This window comes from Rhincodon typus, chromosome 15 (genome assembly GCF_021869965.1).
Source record: "Rhincodon typus isolate 14 chromosome 15, sRhiTyp1.1, whole genome shotgun sequence".
In the NCBI taxonomy this organism is placed as follows: domain Eukaryota; kingdom Metazoa; phylum Chordata; class Chondrichthyes; order Orectolobiformes; family Rhincodontidae; genus Rhincodon; species Rhincodon typus.
In genome coordinates, this window is record NC_063346.1 from 46,096,198 (window position 1) to 46,116,391 (window position 20,194).

Genomic DNA, 20,194 nt, shown 5'->3' on the forward strand with positions numbered 1-20,194 from the left:
CAGCATCGGTAGTTCCTACTATCTCTGATGTAAGGTGGTATCAGCTTTTGAGAATTTTTAATGTTTTTGCTAAAAAGGATCTGGAAAAGTTTTAAAGGTTGGTTTTTTCAAAGTAAAGTGTATTTACAGGTTCAAAAATAGAAAAAACCTACACAATTTATTATTCTATCTCAGCACCTACATTTATTGTGTTGGATTTTCCTGGTTCAAGGTGCAGGGCTACACGCCATCCTCAGTAGTGGTCAGAAGAGAGGCATTTTAAAAAAAAAGTTACCAAACTCATAAGGTTGCAACATAGAAGGGCAGTTAGAAGTTATTTTGTTTAGGTCAAACAAGGTAACTCACTAATATAGGTAGGCACAGCCTGTTTATTATTTTCTACTATTACATGAAGCCAACTTATGCTAACTCGATTAAGCCAAATCCAATTGTAACAACTGCTCTGTATGTTCCTCATGATAAAATAAAGTAGCTTAAATGATTTGTGTCTGACTTTATCTTGCGCTTTCTTAAACTGCCTTTGTAAAGGCTGGAGAAATGTATATGACAGCACAACTTAAAATACAAGGCCAAGATACAAATATGTAACCTGCTTTAATATTACAAAAACTGAACATACTGAGTAATAGTTACAATTATACTCATTTAGTTCATCTTGCACATTTGCGCAAGAAAACAACGTTAACATTTAAATATTCCACCATTAGTGACTTGTCTTACTTGATTTAAATAATCATTTTGCATTCTCAACCTTCAAATTTGACAATAATTTGCCATTGTAGTTCATCAGGCCAAAAAGCTTGTTTGCCAGTGAGTAATTTTGACCTCGGTTCTGTCCTACATTCAGAACCCGGAAGAAAGGGTTTTTGCCAGACAACACCTGCCTGGTTTCTGACGAGAGATCTATCAATACCATGAAACATTTAATCAAGCTAACAAAAGGCTTATTTTTTGAATATATCTTCCAAATATTGTAAAGTCTAGCTCTTTTAACATTTTAAATCACTTTGTCAAATGCTTTTCTCTGAGCCTGTGTGAATGCCATTTAAATATTTAAATACAACCCTCTTCCAAGTCCTGTGGCAAAATGACAGAGTTGAATGCCACCTCTAGGTGGGACAAACAGAAGAAATAAAGCAAACCCTCAAGCCCTCTCAAGCGATGGGAAGCAACTGCCAGTGTAAGGATGCAGCCTGAATGTAAAATAAAGTAGCCTGGAACACAGAATAAATAAAATTTATTTTATCCTAGCAGCCTCACTTTCTATCCTATTCTCCTCCAGGTTTCCAATTCTCCGCCAGTCGTCGAATCACAACCTGACAAAAGAAAAGGAGGTTATCTCCCATTGCAGGCCCTCTCACCTTTATTCCCAATGTAAATCCACCCTAACCCATCTTGACACTGGCCTATGTCTTGCTCTCACTGAATACTAACCCTCACCAGCACAGAATGGAGTGATGTCAATGGTACAAAGACACTTTCTGTGGCCAGTCCTGTTGCCGGGTGATATCAATGGCTGCATGTGCACAGCGGCCGTATTGAGTCATCGATAACTCTCCGTGGTAAAACAGTCAAAGCATAACAGTAGATTAGGCATGGTTTCTAAAAATACCTAAAAAACCAAAACTGGCATTTTAACTGTAGTTCTAAACTTTGATTTCTCATAGGGAGTGTAAAGTACTTCATAAGGTACAGTCAGTGAAGTAGAATATTTGGTGTTGCTTTGGAAACACACTTTTTGGAAGCCACATACAAAATGGAATTTTCGCCTTCACTGCTAGGGGGTTGCAATTTAAACCCCTGTTGCAACAGTACAGGGTGGTGACGGCATTTCAGGCCTAGTGTATGATGTAGAGTTTTGTCTCTGAATTTTAAAAAAGAATATCTGGCATTGGAGGCAGATCAAAAGAGATTCACTCCGCTGATTCCGGAGATGAAAAGTGCTGACTTATCAAGAATGGCTAAACAGGTTAGGCCTTACTCATTAGAATATGAAGAATGAAGGGTGATCATATTCAAGTGCAAGATTCCTGCTTGACCAGATGGACGTTGAGGTGTTTCCACTTGTCAGGGAATCTCTAATTAGGGACATAGTTACAGAATAAGGGGACATTCATTTAAGATGGAGATACAAGAGAATTCCTTCTCTCAGAAGATAGTGAATGTCTGGAAATCTCCATTCCAGACAGTTAAGGAGGTTAGATCACTGAAATTATTTAAAGCGGAGGTAGATAGATTTTGAAATAATGAGGAGTTGTGGGCTATGAGGAGCTGACAAAAAAAGGAGTTCAGACCTAGGGCAGATCAACCATGATCATGTAGTATATGATGGGGCAGGCTCTAGAAGCTGACCTGCCTACTCCAGCTCCTATTTATGTCCTTCTGTTTTAACAGTCAGGAGGTTTACAATGGGGCCCTCTGGTACGACTTTCAAAGTATATAGAAGCTTTTGCAAAACCTGTAACATTTTCTTGTGTGTAGCATTCTTTCCATATTCACGGCAAAGCTGTTCACTCAAGGCTTGCAACTCTCGCCCAAATTGGATCATGCGTTCTGTTGCAGCTTGGTTACCTCCACAGAGCTGGCGCTGAGGGCAGCTGTCCTCTATAATCAAAGAAATAAATTATACAAGGGTATCAAAGAATTGTCAAAGGTTGATCACTATGATGACACAAATAAAATGTAGGTTTTTATTTCAAACTCTGGGGACTTCAATCATGTCAACTACTGTATTTTAACCAAAAGATCGTGGCAAAATATTTATTACTTGGAAACTAAAGAGTTCAATGAGTGAATGTCAAGTAAACAATCTGGTTAAATGCTGACACACATGCATTGCTCTGCTGTACTCTTTACTGTCAAAAATTAGCTGCAATATGGCAGCAATGGTTATAGCAAAGATATTCAATGTGCAAGTCTTCTTGTATCAATGGGCTATTTATGGCAATTGTCATGATAAATTGGAGGAGAGGGCCTATTCCTGGTGCATGCTGTGGTCTATTTGTATTTTTTTTTATCTCTACTCTTTGGGCATCACAATTAGCACTGCTGCCTCACCATGTAAGGGTTCAATTCCACCCTTGGGTGATTGTGTGAGAAGGTTGCATATCTTCCACGTGTCCGTGTGGGTTTTCTCTGGGTGCTCCGGTTTCCTTCCACAGTCCAAAAATGTGCAGGTTAGGTGGATTGGCCATGCTAAATTGCCCATAGTATCCAGGATGTGCAGGCTAGGTGGATTAGCCATGAGAAATACAAAGTTACAGAAATGGGGACAGGCTGGGTGGGATGCTCTTTGGAGGGTCGATGTGGACTTGATATTATAATTCTTCAGCTTTTCTTTTTCTGGTCTTATCTTCCTCTTCAGTTCCCTGTTTCACCTACTTTTCATTCCCTTTCTCTTCATTTACGGTTGCTGTCTTTCTTGTTTTCTTTTTCTACGTCAGGTAAAGATGGTGATAAAGAAGGGATCTGAAAGATAGAGGTAATATTTTCCTGTGGAATCTGCACACAAGAGTTAGGTGGTGAAGAGAGTTGGCAAGGACTGGAGGCTGCATTTTCTGGCAACAAGTGTACGAAGGGAGGAATATAAAAATTTAGCTGGGGCTGCTGCCTGGATGTTGATTGGGGTTGAGAAGAAATGCAAAAAATAATTTAGTGAAGATAGATTGAGGTGGTTAGTGGGGACAAAAGGGCTGGAGGTTTGTAGACTCTATGCAAACTTTGGCAAACAAATTGCCTAAAGCAGCAACAGTGTGTAACAGGTTAGAAAAGGGATGATACAAGTGATATGCCAGAGGGAAAATTAAAAATGTTCTGCAATTTAAATTCATTATTCATTGCTACAACTTTTAAAGGGCACGTTTAAAAATTATTAATGCTTATGATTGAGTCAGCATAAATTGTAAATGCTCATAGCACTTGGAAAACTTAGGTACCATTGAAAGCAAAGAGGATTTGAGTACTAGCTGCTGGTTAGGATTTAGGTTGGAGGGGCAGTGCATGGGACAGAGAGCTATAGAAGGCTGCACAAGTGTCAAAGATTTGGAAGCAAACATATCACATACAGGGAGAAGCTTAAATACTCCTTGGAGAGAGAAAAAAAACAGGCAGAATCAGAAAACGCAGCTCAGAGGATGGGGCCAGACTACACTTCCAAAAACCTTTGGCTGTTGCTGCTGAGCATCAAAAGAACATGAACTGAAATTAAATCATTGCAAGTGACATAGGAGAAAGAATAACCTGAGGATGCAATGATGATCAATAGATAACATGCTGTTGATGAAGCATGGTACAATTTAAGGAGTATTGAAGAAAACAGTGAGTTTGAAGTGGAATAGTTAGAATTAATGCGTGATGGTTGGATTCAGGGGCAGGTGAGTGAAAATGATGAGATTGATAAGGTTTACTGATGATTGCAAAACTGTTAGCATTCGACATCATTACACCTCTGATAGCCCATTCTAGAGTCTGCATGTGCACAGGAAAAAGGTTGAAATCCAGAAGGTGCTGTCAGTGATTCAACACTACTCCAGAGTATGTGCTGTTGAGCTCAACCAGTATACAATCAATCAAGAGTCAGTGCACTGACAAAAACCTGCTCTTCATGAGCGTTGTTTCACTTTTGAAATACCTAAAAAAACACATCTTGTTGAATGAAGTGCAAATGGAGTTTTCACCGACACCCTTTGTTCATAATTATTACTGAAAGACATCACTGGTCCTGTGAAGAGAAACTAATTTTATCTATATGGCACACCAAATTTCTGAATAATTAAAAATTACACATCTTTTCATCAAAATATTTAATTTTTAAAATGTTTATGAGAGTTAACCTCTACCTTAAATCTCCAATAATAATTGTGTTCTAAGTCAACTTATCTTGAAAAGTTTGATAATCAGTGCTTTGTTCCTGGCTAGCATTTTGCAAGAGTACTGGCTGCTTGTCCTGCTGATGACAGCACTGTTGCTGGATGCCCAGAAATCACCATAGATTGGCATCAGACCCAAACCCATGCTGGGAAGGTGAAATCCACATCAGAGATTGCCTGATTTTTGTATGCAGTTTACTCAAGGTCAGTGGTCAGTGCAGTCATTTTACCGCCAGCCTTAAAATCTGGGTCCATATATTTGTGTGGAATCACAGGCTAGAATGAATGTGGTGCAATTTAGCAGGGGGTAAACATGAAGCTGGAGTGATTTAAGAAATAAGTTTGGAACTGACAGAGACAGTGCAATGTAGTGGGATTGAGGACAGACGTAATTAAGGCTGAGCAAAGACTGTTTGATTCTGTGGGAGTAGGAATTTGAGGCAAGGTAGGAATTAGAATGAGTAATAGGGAAATGGCACAGAGAAAGAATATCACAAAGAAAGGCATCAGAGTGATCAATGCAATGTTATTTTGTTTTATGTGTAAATAAAACTAAGTCCATCCTGTCTGGGTGCACACATGGAGAGTCAATACAAAGTGTGATCCTAAGTAGAATTAAAGCGCGGGGATTATTTGGATAATGCACGTTAAGACCATAAGACATAGGAGCTGAAGTAGGCCATTCCACCGACTGATTCAGCTCCACCATTCAGTGAATTCATGACTGATCTGAATCCTTAACTCGACTTTCCTGCCTTTTCCCCAATTCCTCAATTCCCTTACTGATTAAAACTATATTCAAAGCAGAGATAAATTTAACAACTATAGTTCCACAGATTTCTGCAGTGAAGAATTAAACAGATTCACCACCCACACAAGAAACTCCTTGTCATCTATTTTAAATGGTTGGCCCCTTACTCCGAGATCATGCTCTCTGGTCCCAGACTCTCCTACATGGGAAAACATCTCTCGTCATTTATCCAGTCAAATTTCTTAGGAATCTTACACATTTCAATAAGTCATCTCATTCTTCTAAACTTCAATGAGAACAGGCCCAATCTATTCAACCTCTCCTCTTAAGATAGTCCCTCCATACCCAGCATCAACATAGTGAACCATCCCTGGACTGCTTCCAATGCCAGTATATCTTTCCTTTGACAAGGTGACCAAAACTGTTCACATTTTGGATATGGTCCAACTAGTGCCTTGTACGGTTTTAGCAAGACTTCCCTATGTATATAATCCATTCTCTTTAGAAATAAAGGCTAACATTCCATTTGTCTTCCCTAGTACTTGAACTTGCACGTTAACTTTCTGTGATTTATGCACAAGGGCTCCTAAATCTTTCTGTGCTACAGCTTTCAACAGTGTTTCTCTATTATAATATTCAGCTCCTCTATTCTTCCTGCCAAAGTCCATAACCTCACATCTTCCCACATATATTCCATGTGCCTACTCACTTAACCTGTCCATTCCCTTTGCAGACTGTATGTATATCATCCTCACCACTTGCCTTCCCATCTATTTTTGGGTTATCCACAAACTTCATGATATTTGTCTACATTTAAAGTCATATTGTGGTCTTTGCGCTTTCAAATTTTGCAATACTAGTTAAACCCTTTAACATCAAGACCAAGTGGAATGTTCAGGTCATGCAATGTTAAAGGACAATGGAAATAACTGGAAGGTGCGCTGGGGAAATGAGGGAAGAACACAGTCAGATCAGTAAGGCAAAGAGAGAAACAGTGGAAAGGTACTCTTACTTCTACTGGTTCTGGAGTTCCTTCTTTGTAATAGGGTTTGTGGTGAGCCAGTGCTAGATATTCTTCCAGGATGACAGTCAAGCTAGTCTTCCCTCATTCAAACTTGAAATTCCATCTTGTGGGTGGGGCAAGTGAGCTTGGGTGATTTTTTTTCCTCCTCTTGGAATCAAACAGTGGGTAGATGTGAAGCATAGTTTTGGCGTACACATGGCATGCAGCACAGTAAATAAAGGCATTGATTTGAAGGCATGGAAATTAGTACATAGATTAGTGGCAATAAACAGATTTGGCTTAAAGAAAAAACTTAATAGATTTTAGATTTGGGTTTTATTGTCATCTATACTCAAGTACAGGGGTACAGTGAAAAGTGTACAAAATCTGTAATATTTCCGACTAGGTGATTAGAAACCAGAGATACTCAAGAGGTCAATATTGGTCAAGAGGTCAATATTGGAGATTTCAAAGGTTTGCAGAGATGTAAAGAGGTTACAGAGATAGGGAGAGGAAGACCACAAAGGGATTTGAAAAGAGGGATGAGAATGTTATGATTGAGGCATTACTGACTAGGGAATAAATGTAGGCCAGTGAACACTGCAGCAATAATGGGACTTGGTGCAAGTGATAAATGGCAAGCACAGTTTAGGTCAAGGACAAGGTTCTGTTGGGTTGAAGATGAAAAGGTGGTCAGAAGAACACTGGAATAGTCAAGTCTAGAGGTAAAAATGTGTGGATGAGTGTTTCAGTATCAGATTGACAGAATTGGTCAATATTACAGAGCTCAAAGTAGACCAGCACTGTCAACGCAGATGTCAGATCTGAATGTCATCCTGGTGTCAAACACAACATCAAGGTCTAGTTCAGTCTCTCTCCCAAAGTGAGGGAGAGAGTTGATGTTTAGAGAACAGAATTTGTGGTGAGGAAATATGTCAATGGGTCTTGATCCTCCAATATTTAGCCAGAGTTAATTTCTGTTCTACCAGTACTTGATGTTAGATAAGCAACAGGTTAAGAGATATAGTAATGAGGTAGAACTAGTTCATCAGTATTATGGAACCAAAAGTTGCGTTTGTTCATGTTGTCATCAAAGGATTGTCATACCTATGAGATGCTGAAGGGACCTAGGGAAAGATCCCTGGAAAATGTTGAAAGTAACAGTGCAGAGAATCTACTCCAGTTAAATGGCGTTGGCTATGACTGGAGAGAAAAAGATGGAACTAGGTGAAGACAGTCCAACTAAGTTGGATTAAGCAAAGAGCGATGCATGTGATCAATTCTGTCAAGGCTACAGAGAGGTTGAGAAAGAGGAGAAGGGATCATTTATTGTGGTCACAGTCTAATAGCATCTGTTTCAGCATGTACAAGGGGCTGAAATCCAAAGAAGAAATCTAAATGTTGAACAAAAGAAAGGGCATGGATTTGGGAAGTGATGACAAACTCAAGCACTTTGGACAGGTCAGGAAGGTTTCAGATGGGATGGACAGAAAAGTCAAGGGTGGATTCTTCAGGTGAGGGAGAAGGATAAAAAGAAAAGCAGAAAAATACTTGAGGGGCTAAGTTCAGAGTTTTGAAAAGGGATCAAACCCATGAGAATTAGAATCAAACATTGGTAGGCAAAACATTAACTGAACAATGGGAAACCTTCAAAGAGAAGATGCATCAGGTGCTGTATAAACAAACACATTCCCAAGAGAGGCAAGAACAGGGCACCAAATGCTTGAATTCCCTGGATGGAGTAAAAAGAAACAATGAGAGGTTTGTAACAAATGTAAGGTATTGATAGAGAACCTAACCGAATAATTGAAAAAAAATCATTATGAAGGGGGAAAGAAGGGAAAAAGGGAGCATCAGAGAATAGATTAGGACCCAACACAAATCTAAAGGTCTGCTAAAAACAAAAACAGCAAAACAATAGTCAAAAACAAAACAGTAACATTACTAAAGTAGAGTTCTGGAGTTTGTGTGACTGTAAGTGTGAACTATCAATGGTCTTGTGTCTGAAAAAAAAGACAAAACAAGGTTCTTCATTGACACTGGGAATGAAATGCAAGATCTAAGGCACTGTGAACGGACATGAAAATAAACATTTTGGAGATTCTGGAGGCACAGGACATGTCTGAGGTGCTTGTTATCTGTATGCAGTAGAGAATAGTATTTGTTAATAGCCCAAAGGATGTAGTAACAATATTGGATAGGAGATAAAAAAAGATAGGGGAAAGAAATAAAGAGGAGGCATTTAAAAGGTTGGAAGTACACAAAGGAGAAAAGTCACCTGGTCCAGACAGATCAGAGTTATTGAATGAAATAAGGCTGATTGCAACCTTCCCCACATATGGGGGATTTGCCAGAGAACAGTTCATGAGAGTGGACAGGGATAAAGCCAGCAGTCAGTCTAATCTTAGTCATTGGGAAATGTTTAGAGACAAAATTCATTGTAAATTGGAAGGTACGGGCTAATAAATGAAATTCAATATATATTTATTGAAGGCAAATCAAGTTTGACTGATCCAATCCTTTCACGATACAATGAAGAAGGGTGATGTACATATGGATTTCTAAAAAGCAAAATATACCATAAAATGCTTATTAGCAAGATTAAACTACAAGGGATTAAAGCAACAATTACATTGCAGATATGACAAAACTTGGCCATAGGACAGAAAACATGGATTAGCAGGGAGTTAACGGTTGTTTTATAATACAGCAGTATCTCCATTGGTCAATATTAGGGATGCTCATCTTTTTGATATACATTAATGTCTGAACTTGGGTACATAGGGTGTCAAAGTTCACAGATGACACAAAATTTGGATAAGTAGGTAAAATAACTGCACAGAGACTGGTATCCCATCACCAAGTCACCCTTTATTTACTTCTGCACAGTACACTAGCTGTGGCTAGCCCGCTCAGAGTCAGATCTCTGTACTGAGGAGATTCTAAATCTCCTGTTTATATTGGTCAGCCAAGGCTTCCTGATTGAGGTTGTTAACCCAAGCCAATCAAGGACCTCACAGTCAACAAAGTCCACCTGCTTCCAATCACGACATCTCTCCCCCTGCTAAGTCGGGGATGTAGGCCTGGTCTTTCTCTTATAGCGTGTTCTGCGATGTATTCGCCCCAGGTCCGATTTGGACTCTGACACGGACAGTGTACACCAGACCACAGCCCGTCTCTTGCATCTGGAGCCCCTTGGGAGGGTTTCACTCCTCTTCTTCTGGTGGCAATTGGAGTCCATGTAACATGAACAATGCTCACAGCTTATATATCGTCATCCCGGAGTTTGCTAAGGATTTTATGCACGTCCGTCCAACCACTTTGAATGGGCATCCACAATGACCAGGAACACTGAGCCCATGACGGGGCCGGCATAATCGACATAACTGACTCTAGGGTTTACCCGGCCTTTCACAAGGATGTCAGGCTGCCGTTGGTGGCAATTTCTGCCCTTGTTGGCACTTCAGGTACTGCCCCACCAACACAGCTATGTCAGCATCCAACCCTGGCCACCAGATATAGCTTCTTTCTAGCACCTTCATCTTGGAAACCCCCGGATAACCCTGGTAGAGTTCAGCCAGCATCTTTACTCGGGTCAATCACCCTTGGTCCCTCTAATAGTATGCCATCCTCTATGGTGATCTGGTCTTGTCGGTTCTAGAAAAGTTTCAATCCTGGTTGTGATGGCCCTTCAGTCTCCCCCAGTACCACCAGCTGTTTTAGTTTTGCTAGGACAGGATCTTTTTGTGTCCAGTCGGATATTGTCAGCAGTGACCATATGGGTGTCCAGGAAGTTCAAAACCTGAACGGACATTTCCAGGGGAGACACCGCCACCAACAGAGTATCTACCAGTGGGAAGTGGCTCAAGGCATCCTCAGTAGCCACTTGGCTTCCTGGATCGTGTTCTAACTTGTACCTGTACACGCTGAGAGTAAGGGCCCAATGCTGAATTCTACTGGAAGCTATTCGGCACTGCCCTTGTCTTCCTTCAATAGCCTGAGCAGGAGTTTGTGATCTGTTACTATGACAAATTCCCATTCATAAGGGTACTGGTGGAACTTCTTTGCACCAAAGATGACCGCCAAACCTTCCTTCTGTATCTGGGTATATTTGTGTTCAGCATCAGCCAAAGTCCAGGAAGCATATGCTATCAGGCCTTCCTCTCCGTTAGACCACTGGTGAGCCAACACTACCCCGATATTGTACGGGGAGGCATCGCATGTCAGCACTACCTCTCGCTTCAGATCATAGTGGGCCAACATCTTAGATGACAATAGCTGCTTTTTCACTTCCCAAAAGGCTACTTCTTGGCCACATGACTATTTCCAAAGCTGACCCTTTTTCAATAGCAGGTGTAAGGATGCAAAGATGGAAGCAGGTGATGTATGAATTTTCCATAATAATTTACTAACCCAAGGAAAGGCTTAAGCTCCAACATAGACATGGAAGCTGGAGCTCCTTTGATTGTCCTCACTTTATCTTCTAACGGGTGTAACTCTGTTTTGTCAACTCTGTAACCAAGTAGGTCACTTGGGTCACCTTGAACACACATTTTTCCCTTCCAAAGCATATGTCCACCTGGGAGAAATGTTTAAGCACTATGTCCAAGTTCTCCAAGTGCTCTTTATGGTCTTCCCTGTTATTAGCACATCATCCAGATAAATGGCAACTTGGGGGAAGCCCTTGTTAAATGTTCTCAATGGTCTGCTGGAAAGGGCGCAGGCTGACGATACGCCAAATGGCGGTCTTGTAAATTGATATAAACCCTTACGGGTGTTAATTGTGGCATATTTCTGGGACTCCTCATCCAGTTGCAATTACAGGTAGGCATGGCTCATGTCCAGCTTCGTAAAGTACAGCGCCCCCTCCTCCCCACACCACCCTGCCCCGCCCCGCCAACTTTGCATCCAAATCCTCTACGCAAGGGATCGGGTATTTTTCCAGCTGCAAGAAGCGGTTTACCGTTTGCTTAAAATCCCTACAAAGGCGAACTGAGGCATCAGGCTTCACAATCGGTATGACCGGTGCCCAGTCTGCAAACTGCACTGGTTTGATGATTCCTTCACTCTCCAGCCACCTCATTTCAGCCTCTACTTTTGCCCACAAGGCAAATGGCACCAGGCGACCTTGTAAAGTTGCGGAATTGCTTTCTGGCCAACATGTAAAGTGGCTTTAGCCCCTTTGACAGTCCCAAGCTCTTCCTGAAATATTTCTGGGTATTTCACTAGGACTTCACTGAGGTAGCTATTTTCTAATCAAAAAATGTTGAGTTAATCGAGGTGAATCTTTCTCAACCAAATCCACCCCAACAGGCTTGGTCCCGAGCCTCTTACTACCATCAGTGGTAACTGCATCAACTGTTTCTCATAGGAGACTGCAAACGAAGTCATACCCTTGATATGCAACAGTTCCCTAGCGCATGTTCTCAGTCTGGCTGCGGTCTTGTGCAATCTTAAGGGTTGGAAACCCTAGTGAATCTTGTTAAAGACAGATTCTGCAACTACAGATACAGCTGCGCCAATACTGACTTCCATTGGAACTGGGTGACCTTTTAAGCAAACATTAATTTTTATTAGTTCTGATTTGGATGTCGCTAAGCAGTCTGGTTGTTGCAACCCACATGTAGGTGAACTTTTGAGGGTGTGCACTCTCCTGGGTACCGGCCTATGAGTTTTCAGACTCAAGTCAGTCTTCGTAGGACACCTTTGCTCTCTCGAGTCTGCATACCGACAGCAACAACAACAGCTTGCTGGCCCAGATCCTGAAGAACTTTTTATCCACTTGGCTGAGACTTGGTTTTTCTGTGGGGTTCTGCTGTGGGCTGGCCTAGGGTCCCTCTGCTCAGGATATGGCCTGTGTGTGGCTCTGCAAGTGCCAACGCTCAAGTGGTGTTCCCCAAGCTCAGTCAGACAGGTGAGGATGTCCATTTCCATTGGGATGCCCTGCAGTTCCCATGCTCCACTTCCCACATTTTCTAATGACAAAGCTAGTTGTAGTGCTTTTTTCTGAAGTCCAGTTGGACTTCACCTCGTAGGCACTTCTGCATGGTTACATCATTAATCCCACATACCAAACGGTCTCTCAGCATCTCATTCATGGTTAACCCAAAATCACATGCCTCTGCCAGTCATCTTAACCTCGTCAAAAATCCCGATATGGATTTCCTGATTCTCTAACAGCCGAATAAAACAGGTAGTGTTTCAGGATTAGAGGTGGTTTGAGGTCATATTATTCCTTAACCAAATCAGTCAACTCTTGGAAGGTTTTGGCGTCTGGTGCCTCTGGGAAAGTTAAGCCCCGTATAACCGAAAATGTTGTAGGTCGCAAGCAGTCAGAAGGATTACTCATTGTTTTTCATCTGCCTCAATGTCATTAGCCCAGAAAAAATAGCATTCTTTCCACATACTGGGCCCAGTCTTCGACGGCAGGATCAAACAAGTCAAGCTTCCCAAATAAAGGCATGATGTTAGGAATGCGCACCCCAACTCCAAGATGACTGTTGCGAGCGAATGTTCTTCAGACACATACTGTTTTCCCCTGTCGCAACTGAAATAACTGCACAGAGGCTGGTATCCCGTCACCAAGTCACCCTTTATTTACTTGTGCGCAGTATACTGGCTGTGACTAGCCAGCTCGGAGTCAGTCCCCAGAAGAGAGGAGATTCTAAATCACCTGTTTATACAGCCCGTGTTAATAACACCAATCAAGGACTTCCATAGTCAACAAGGTCAACCTGGTTCCAATCACTACTGTAGGAAACAATTAGGGGCATAGTAACGTATTTAGGAGGACATAACAGGGTGAAAAGGGAAAACGCACAGCAAATGAATATACAGTACAGGGGTGGCCACAGAAGTGATGAATCAGATTAATATAGCCATATGAAAGGATACAAAGCAATACTTTTCATTTCTAAAGGGACTGCATTAAAAGCAAAGTAATTCTGTCAAACCTGTATTAAATCTTGATGAGATTCCATTTAGAGCATTGACAGTTCTCAGCTCTATTTAAAAAAGTGCACCAGAGAAGATGCAAAAAAGATGTCCTAAAATGATATCAGAAAAATAACATCTATTATGAAAGATATATCATATTGGAGCCCTTTTGTCTAGAAAAACTGAAAGCTGAAGCGTCACTGGCTATAAATCTTTTTACATTATGAAATAATTTGATAGGGTAGATAGAAAGATGCCAGGGTTGGTGGTGGTGGTGGCTGGGGTGGATACAGAGAAGGGATAGGAACAGGAGACCATGAATGCAAGTTGTGCATTGATCGGGAATTCAGAAGAAACATTTTTTTTTTAAACCTAAAAAAAGTGATCACAATCATGAAGATGTCTCTACACTGAATTGTTCAGGCAACCGGCATAGGAAATGCCAGATAACCATCTGTTCCTCCTTCCAAATATGCTTATGTTCATGAAGTTAGATGAAGCCTTGTTTGGAACATAAAAATTAGCATGGCCCTTTGACTTGAATGAATTGTTTTTATGATGTATATGCTGCCCAGGCTGGATGGGGGTCTGTTAGCTCAGTTGGCTGGATAAATGATTTGTGATACAGAATTAATCCAACATCATGGATCAACTCTTGCACCAGCTGAGGTTACCATGAAGAACTCTTCTTCTTAATCTCTCCCCTTGCCCATGGCATGGTGATCCTCCGGTTAACAACACATGAGACAGCAGCGCTATGGTCTGTTTGGTCTATGGCCACTTTATATTACATTATACAGCATCAAGTTAATGCACAATGTGAAGCTGGTACAAGTTGGTTAGAGAAATGCAGAGCGGTAATATAAAGTAAACGATACAATTTTGAAGGAGGTGCAGAACAAAAAGACCTGGTGTGAGTGCACACAAATCTTCAGAGGTGGCAAATCAAAGTGAAAAGGTAGTATGAACACATGTCTTAGTTTTATAAACAGTTGTATAAAGTGTTATTTAGGCTTCAGCTATATTATGTCCAATTGACATCACACTTCAGGAAGGATTTTAAGGCCTTAAAGATGGTGGAGAAAAGAATGATCGTGGCATTAGGAACTTCAGTCATGCCTAGAGACTGGAGACTTTGTGGTTGTTGTCTTCACGGTAGAGAAGGTTTAAGAAGAAATTTGACAGAGGAGTTTAAAATTTGCCATGATCATACTGAATGGCTGAGCAGGCTCAAAGGTCCAAATGGCCTACTCCTGTTCTTATTTTCTATGTTTCAATCATGAACAGTTTTGATGGAGTAAACGAAATAAAATGGTTTCCAGTGGCAGAACAAAAAGACAAAGTGATCAAAGTGAAATGACTCCACAGAAGCCGGTATCTTGTCACCACGTCACCCTTTATTTACACGTGGAGAGTCCTTGATATTGGCCCAGCTCCCTCAGAGCCAGCTCTGAGTGAACAGGGTGTCTGACACTCCTGTTTGTATCTGTCAGCCAGGGCTCCCTGATGGGACCAGATTAACAACCCTGATTAGGGAACACATATTCTAAGAGATCCACCTTACTGAGCTCATTACAATCACTACACAGAGGATATAAGCTTAAGAAGAACTAGAAGCAACAGGAAGAACACTTTTAATGCAGTTAGTTGCTGTGATCTGGAGTGAAATACCTGGAAAGGTGATGGAGGTATAATCATTAGGAACTTTCAAAAGAGAACTGGATAAATACCTGAAATAAAAAATGCATTGGGCACTGGGGAAGAGCAAGGTAGTGGGACTGACTGGATAGTTCTACCTAAGAGCTAGCAAAGGTGTGACGAGCACAATGGCTTCCTTGTGACTATAGTATTTAGATTCCATCAGAGTGTAGTCACTTATTCTTTAAGGTGGCAGTGTTGCATTTCAGCAGCTGGGATGTGAAGAATCTTATGACTATCGGATTTAGATGACTGTTGCAAAGGATGTACCCTTTTCACCCAGAGGGTGGTGGGAATCTTGAACTCACTGCCCGTAAGGGTAAATTAAATAATATTTAGATGTGCACTTGCAATGCTAATTTCAAGGCTATGGGCCAAGTGCTGGAAAATGGGAACTGTGCTGTAGGCCTTTATGTGAAGCACGAATAAATTTTCAAAATCATCAACAGTCCTTCAGTTACAAAAGGAAATGATGTCTTAATCAGGAGCCGATTCAAAAAAGGTAGGGCAAGTCAGGCAGAGTGAAAGGTTTCTTAAATTTAGGATAATGCAAACACCACTGTGACCAAGACTTAAAAGATGATTCAAAAAAATCAAGTTATGTATTGCAATTAGTGGTGATGGGTTCACAATTCTTCAGAAGGGAGTGGATCAAATCTATTTATGGGAGAGACAATGGCAGCGGGCTTAAGAAGGGACTGAGGCAAACAAAAAGACCAATATAGCTTTCGGGAAAAATAGAGTGAAATATTGTTGAGTTCAGAATCTCACTTTACTACTTCTTCATGCAAGCGTTTAGCATAGGTTCTTCCTCTCATTTTCCCTTTCCAAACACATTGTCTACAGATCCAATAACAGTTCCTCATTTCTTTCATAAAGTGTGCGCACCCAGCCCTCTGCCTCATCCTACCCATGCTGGACTCATCCGTCTGCAGGATTTCTTCATGCTTATAGTTGCCATTCATTATTCTAGAGGAGGTGTTTTCCAAGACTCCATTGGTGTAGTGCTCTGGTTCCATTTCCATTTCACTATCACTGTTAAGCAACAACACAAATCAGATGGTAAAATTCTCCAATCCATTTCAATGGATCTTTCAGACTCAAAACAACTGAGATGGATACAAGTAGAATTCCTATCCTCCAATAAAACATACGAGGGTACAGGTCTTCATCTTTTCCTTTTCTGTCTTCAGTCAGACTAACTGGCTGCAGTTCTCTAGCATGCATGAATGCAAGCCAATCAGTCTTGCTCCAATTTAGGTTGATTCTTTCTTCATTAGGATGGTTGGGAGGGCAAACAGCTGATAGTATTCTTCATGATTATCTAATTGTCAAGAGGGAAATCTCAGACATAAGACTTCCAGATATTTTATTGGAGCTAATTTTTCTCACTTTACATAAAGTAGTTTCTCCTTTCTATTCACCAAGAGCGGAATACTCAAAGCTGGTGGGAATGAGGGGCAAATATGCTGGGACACACATCGGGATGACTCCCTGGCATTGTCCCATTGTCAGGGAAGTTTCTCAATAGCAAGTGCTGGGTGGGCAGTCAATTTATACATTTAAACGCTCTATTGAGAATCAGTTAACAGGGCTGCCAGCATTTTGCCAATTACCTGTGTAGGTAGGCCACTAGTTTTGTGGTAGCACCCTCCCTAACTGACAAGCTCCATGATCTCAAAGAGGGTCTCAGGCAGATCAGGCAGTCCTCGTTATCACACCTCAAACCAAGGGGTTGCCCAGCAATTGGCAGGGCCTCCCCAAATTTCTATTTTTTAAAAAAAATACTTTACTCTACTAGGGAGCCTCATTCTGGAGGTCAATTTTATTCATTCATTGGAAGTGGGGTCCATTGGCTGGGCCAGCTTTTATTGCCCATACCCAGTTACCCTTGAGGGTGTTTCCTGCCTGCCTTTGTAGTAGACACTTTTTCTGTGGGCACTACTGAAGTTTTAGAGCTGCATGCACTCAGAATGCACTGGCAGCACCAGGAGCATACTCACTGTACTTAACTGGGCTATGGACCTGCTGGCAGACAATTAGGAGGCCACCTATGGCAAAATTGATGAGCATATCCTGCTGCTAGCAATTTGGGACTTGCTTTCTGGCCCAACACTGGGATCACAAATACTATGGCAAGTCAGCTCCAAGTATCAATGGTGAAAGTTCTTTGTGCTATTTCGATAAATGCAATGATTTATTTTCTAAAACCCCTAGCACATCATTCACTATAAATGACGAACAGACATTTCCACAGTGCTAATTAATTAAAAGCATTTTAACTTGTTAAATAAAATTATATCAAAGTTGACGAGATTCAGCTTGAACTTTCAATGACTATTGACTTACCCATTTATCTCATTCTTTATAACTTCATATTAAGTGGCTTTAACTAGGTCAAACCTGCATTGAACTGTGCTTTGCATAGGAAGAAAGATCTGGAAACTTTTAAATTCTCAGCAAGTATACATTAGGAATAGCTAAATCAAGTATCTGTATGTTCTTGATTTTTACATCAAAAATAGAAAATCATATTCATTCAGCTCCAAAATGAATTAAAGTAGAGCTTCTCACTACAAAAGAACATTTTAAAATAGTGCTACTTTAAAATAACATTGTTCCAATATAAACACAACAAACTATGCATGCTAAGAATCCGAAACAAAGGCAGAGTGCACTGGAGAAACACAGCAGGTCTGGTAGCATCTGTTGAGTCTGTAAATCTGGAAAAAAAAACAACAAAATGCTACAAATATCATGTCTAGCATCATCTATGCAGAGAAAAACCAAGTTGGCATTTGAGGTAATCAACTGAAGCATTAACTTTTAAAGATCACTGACCTCAAACACCATCTTGTTTCCTCTCTCCACAGATCATGCAAGATCTCCTGATTAGTTCAAGCTTCAAACTGCTCTGTACAGGCAGTCCTCACTTTAAGTCTCCCATTTTAAAGATTTTTTTGTTTTAATGCTGTTTATTTTCTTTATGTCCACTCTCCTTATTTAACGTGCTGTTCTCTATTTTAGCATCCTTACTTCCTGATCATGCCTCATGTCTCCCTGATCACATCCAGGGGAGGCGATGGCCAACTGGTATTATCGCTGGACTGTTAATCCAGAGACCCAGATAACGTCCTGGGGACCCAGGTTCGAATCCCGCCATGGCAGATGGTGGAATTTCAAATCCATAAAATATCTGGACTTAAGAGTCAAATGATGACTATGAATCCATTGCCAGTTGTTGGAATAACCCATCTGGTTCACTGATGCCCTTTAGGGAAGAAAACTGCCATCCTTACCTGGTCTGGCCTCCATGTGACTCTCGACCCACAGCAATGTGGGTGACTCATAACTGCCCTCTGGGCAATTAGGGATAGGCAATAAATGCAGTCTCATCAGCGATGCCCTCATCCCGTGAATGAATTTTTAAAAAAAAAATCAGCATTGTGCCTCTTGCATTTTGCAGGAGTTGTTCATTTGAATGATCAGTGAAGCCCTGATAGTGCTGCTAGAGTAGGCACCACTGTTTCTGCACCCTACAATTAATGATCAAAGATCAACAATCCTCTGCTCAGATACTGAAATAAAACCTTTTAAAATACTTCTCTGCTGTTTGTACTTAGACGAGGACAGGAACTGCTGTGGACTTAATTTTTTTTACAAGAACTCGTTGCTGTAAGGTACTCTACTGGTAGTTTACCTTATTGTACAGTTACTGTAGTTGAGAATTTGTACTGTTACCTGCACTGTAAATTTCTTTAAAGACTTCTCTGCAAACAAGAAGTCAGTTTTCTTCACGGAAGCTTTCCTTAATTCACTTTGCAAGTTATTTCAGCTAGGAATGCACAATGCTGCACATGTATGGCACAGTAATTCAATTTTTACATTCGTTTTCTGAACAACAATTGTCCTCAGGAACCCAACACTGACTTTAACACAATGGGAAGTTATGCTTCACTTGAAGTCCCAATGCTTGAGAATGCTACCTGAACTGTAAGTGAGAACACCCTGTAAAGTCACAAATGATCAAATACATCATGTTGCAAGTGAAACATCTGTCTGGAGTATGAGTTACAAACATGCAATGACCATCACACATTGAATAAAGTTGATCAAAAGGATGCATAACCATATAATAACACAAACAGTGCAGTCTAAACTAACAGAAAGTAACCTCCTCCATTTAGATTTTTAATGAATGAATACATCAAATTTCATCTATATCATGAGAAGACATTCAAGGACTGCATTTGTGTTTTGTTCATCATACTCTGTGATCTGTGAAATGGAAATCTATTTGCCTTTATTCATCAAGACACTGCTATCCTTCTTTATTAAAACAAAGATTTGGTTTGATTGCAGTTAGGGTTGAGATAAACATACCTGGTTTCCTGGTTACTTGTACTACTGTGTTGCTGGGATTTGGAAGAGTCTGTAGAATTGGACTCTGAATAGTTTACAGAGGAGGGCGAGGAAGAGGACGATGATGATGATGATGAGGAACTTATAGCTGGATATTTGTTGTGCACTGGTTTGCTTTTTGACAACACAACTCCATTGCTGCAGTTTGGACTATCTGCTCCTGCAAGGCACAAGAACAGATTTATGTACAAAGAAAGTTGCCTATCACTAACATGGTTGTTGCTCTATAAATTGAGTTTGGTCTTTCTTTGTTTATTCCTTTCACAAAAATGATATGCTTCTTGGTTAGTAGGCCAAGAAGATTCTTCCAACTAAAAATATATCCATCTCAATGTTTTTCTGCCAATACGGTGACACTGGATTAGAGATTCAGAAATAGTGCACAGGCATAATAAAGCTGCACTTGTGGCACAAAGAATGCCTTGCAGGGGCAAGAGAGAAAATATCTGGGTAGAACTTGAATAGCAAATAGAACAAAGAGTAATGGTGCAGAAATATTATTGGAATAACCTTGGA

At 40.7% G+C, this 20,194-nt stretch overlaps 1 protein-coding gene across 1 annotated transcript in view; it reads right to left on the minus strand.

Moving 5' to 3' along the window:
* The window catches only part of ranbp10 (RAN binding protein 10), a 37,427-nt gene that overhangs the window by 9,070 nt on the left and 8,163 nt on the right, over nucleotides 1-20,194 (minus strand). Inside the window, exons 4-6 of the mRNA XM_048605994.1 lie at nucleotides 19,640-19,838; nucleotides 16,167-16,291; nucleotides 2,459-2,604 (exon numbers count right to left, since the gene is read on the minus strand). Of these exons, the coding sequence (XP_048461951.1) occupies nucleotides 2,459-2,604; nucleotides 16,167-16,291; nucleotides 19,640-19,838 (470 nt within the window). The remainder of the gene's footprint in view (nucleotides 1-2,458; nucleotides 2,605-16,166; nucleotides 16,292-19,639; nucleotides 19,839-20,194) is intronic.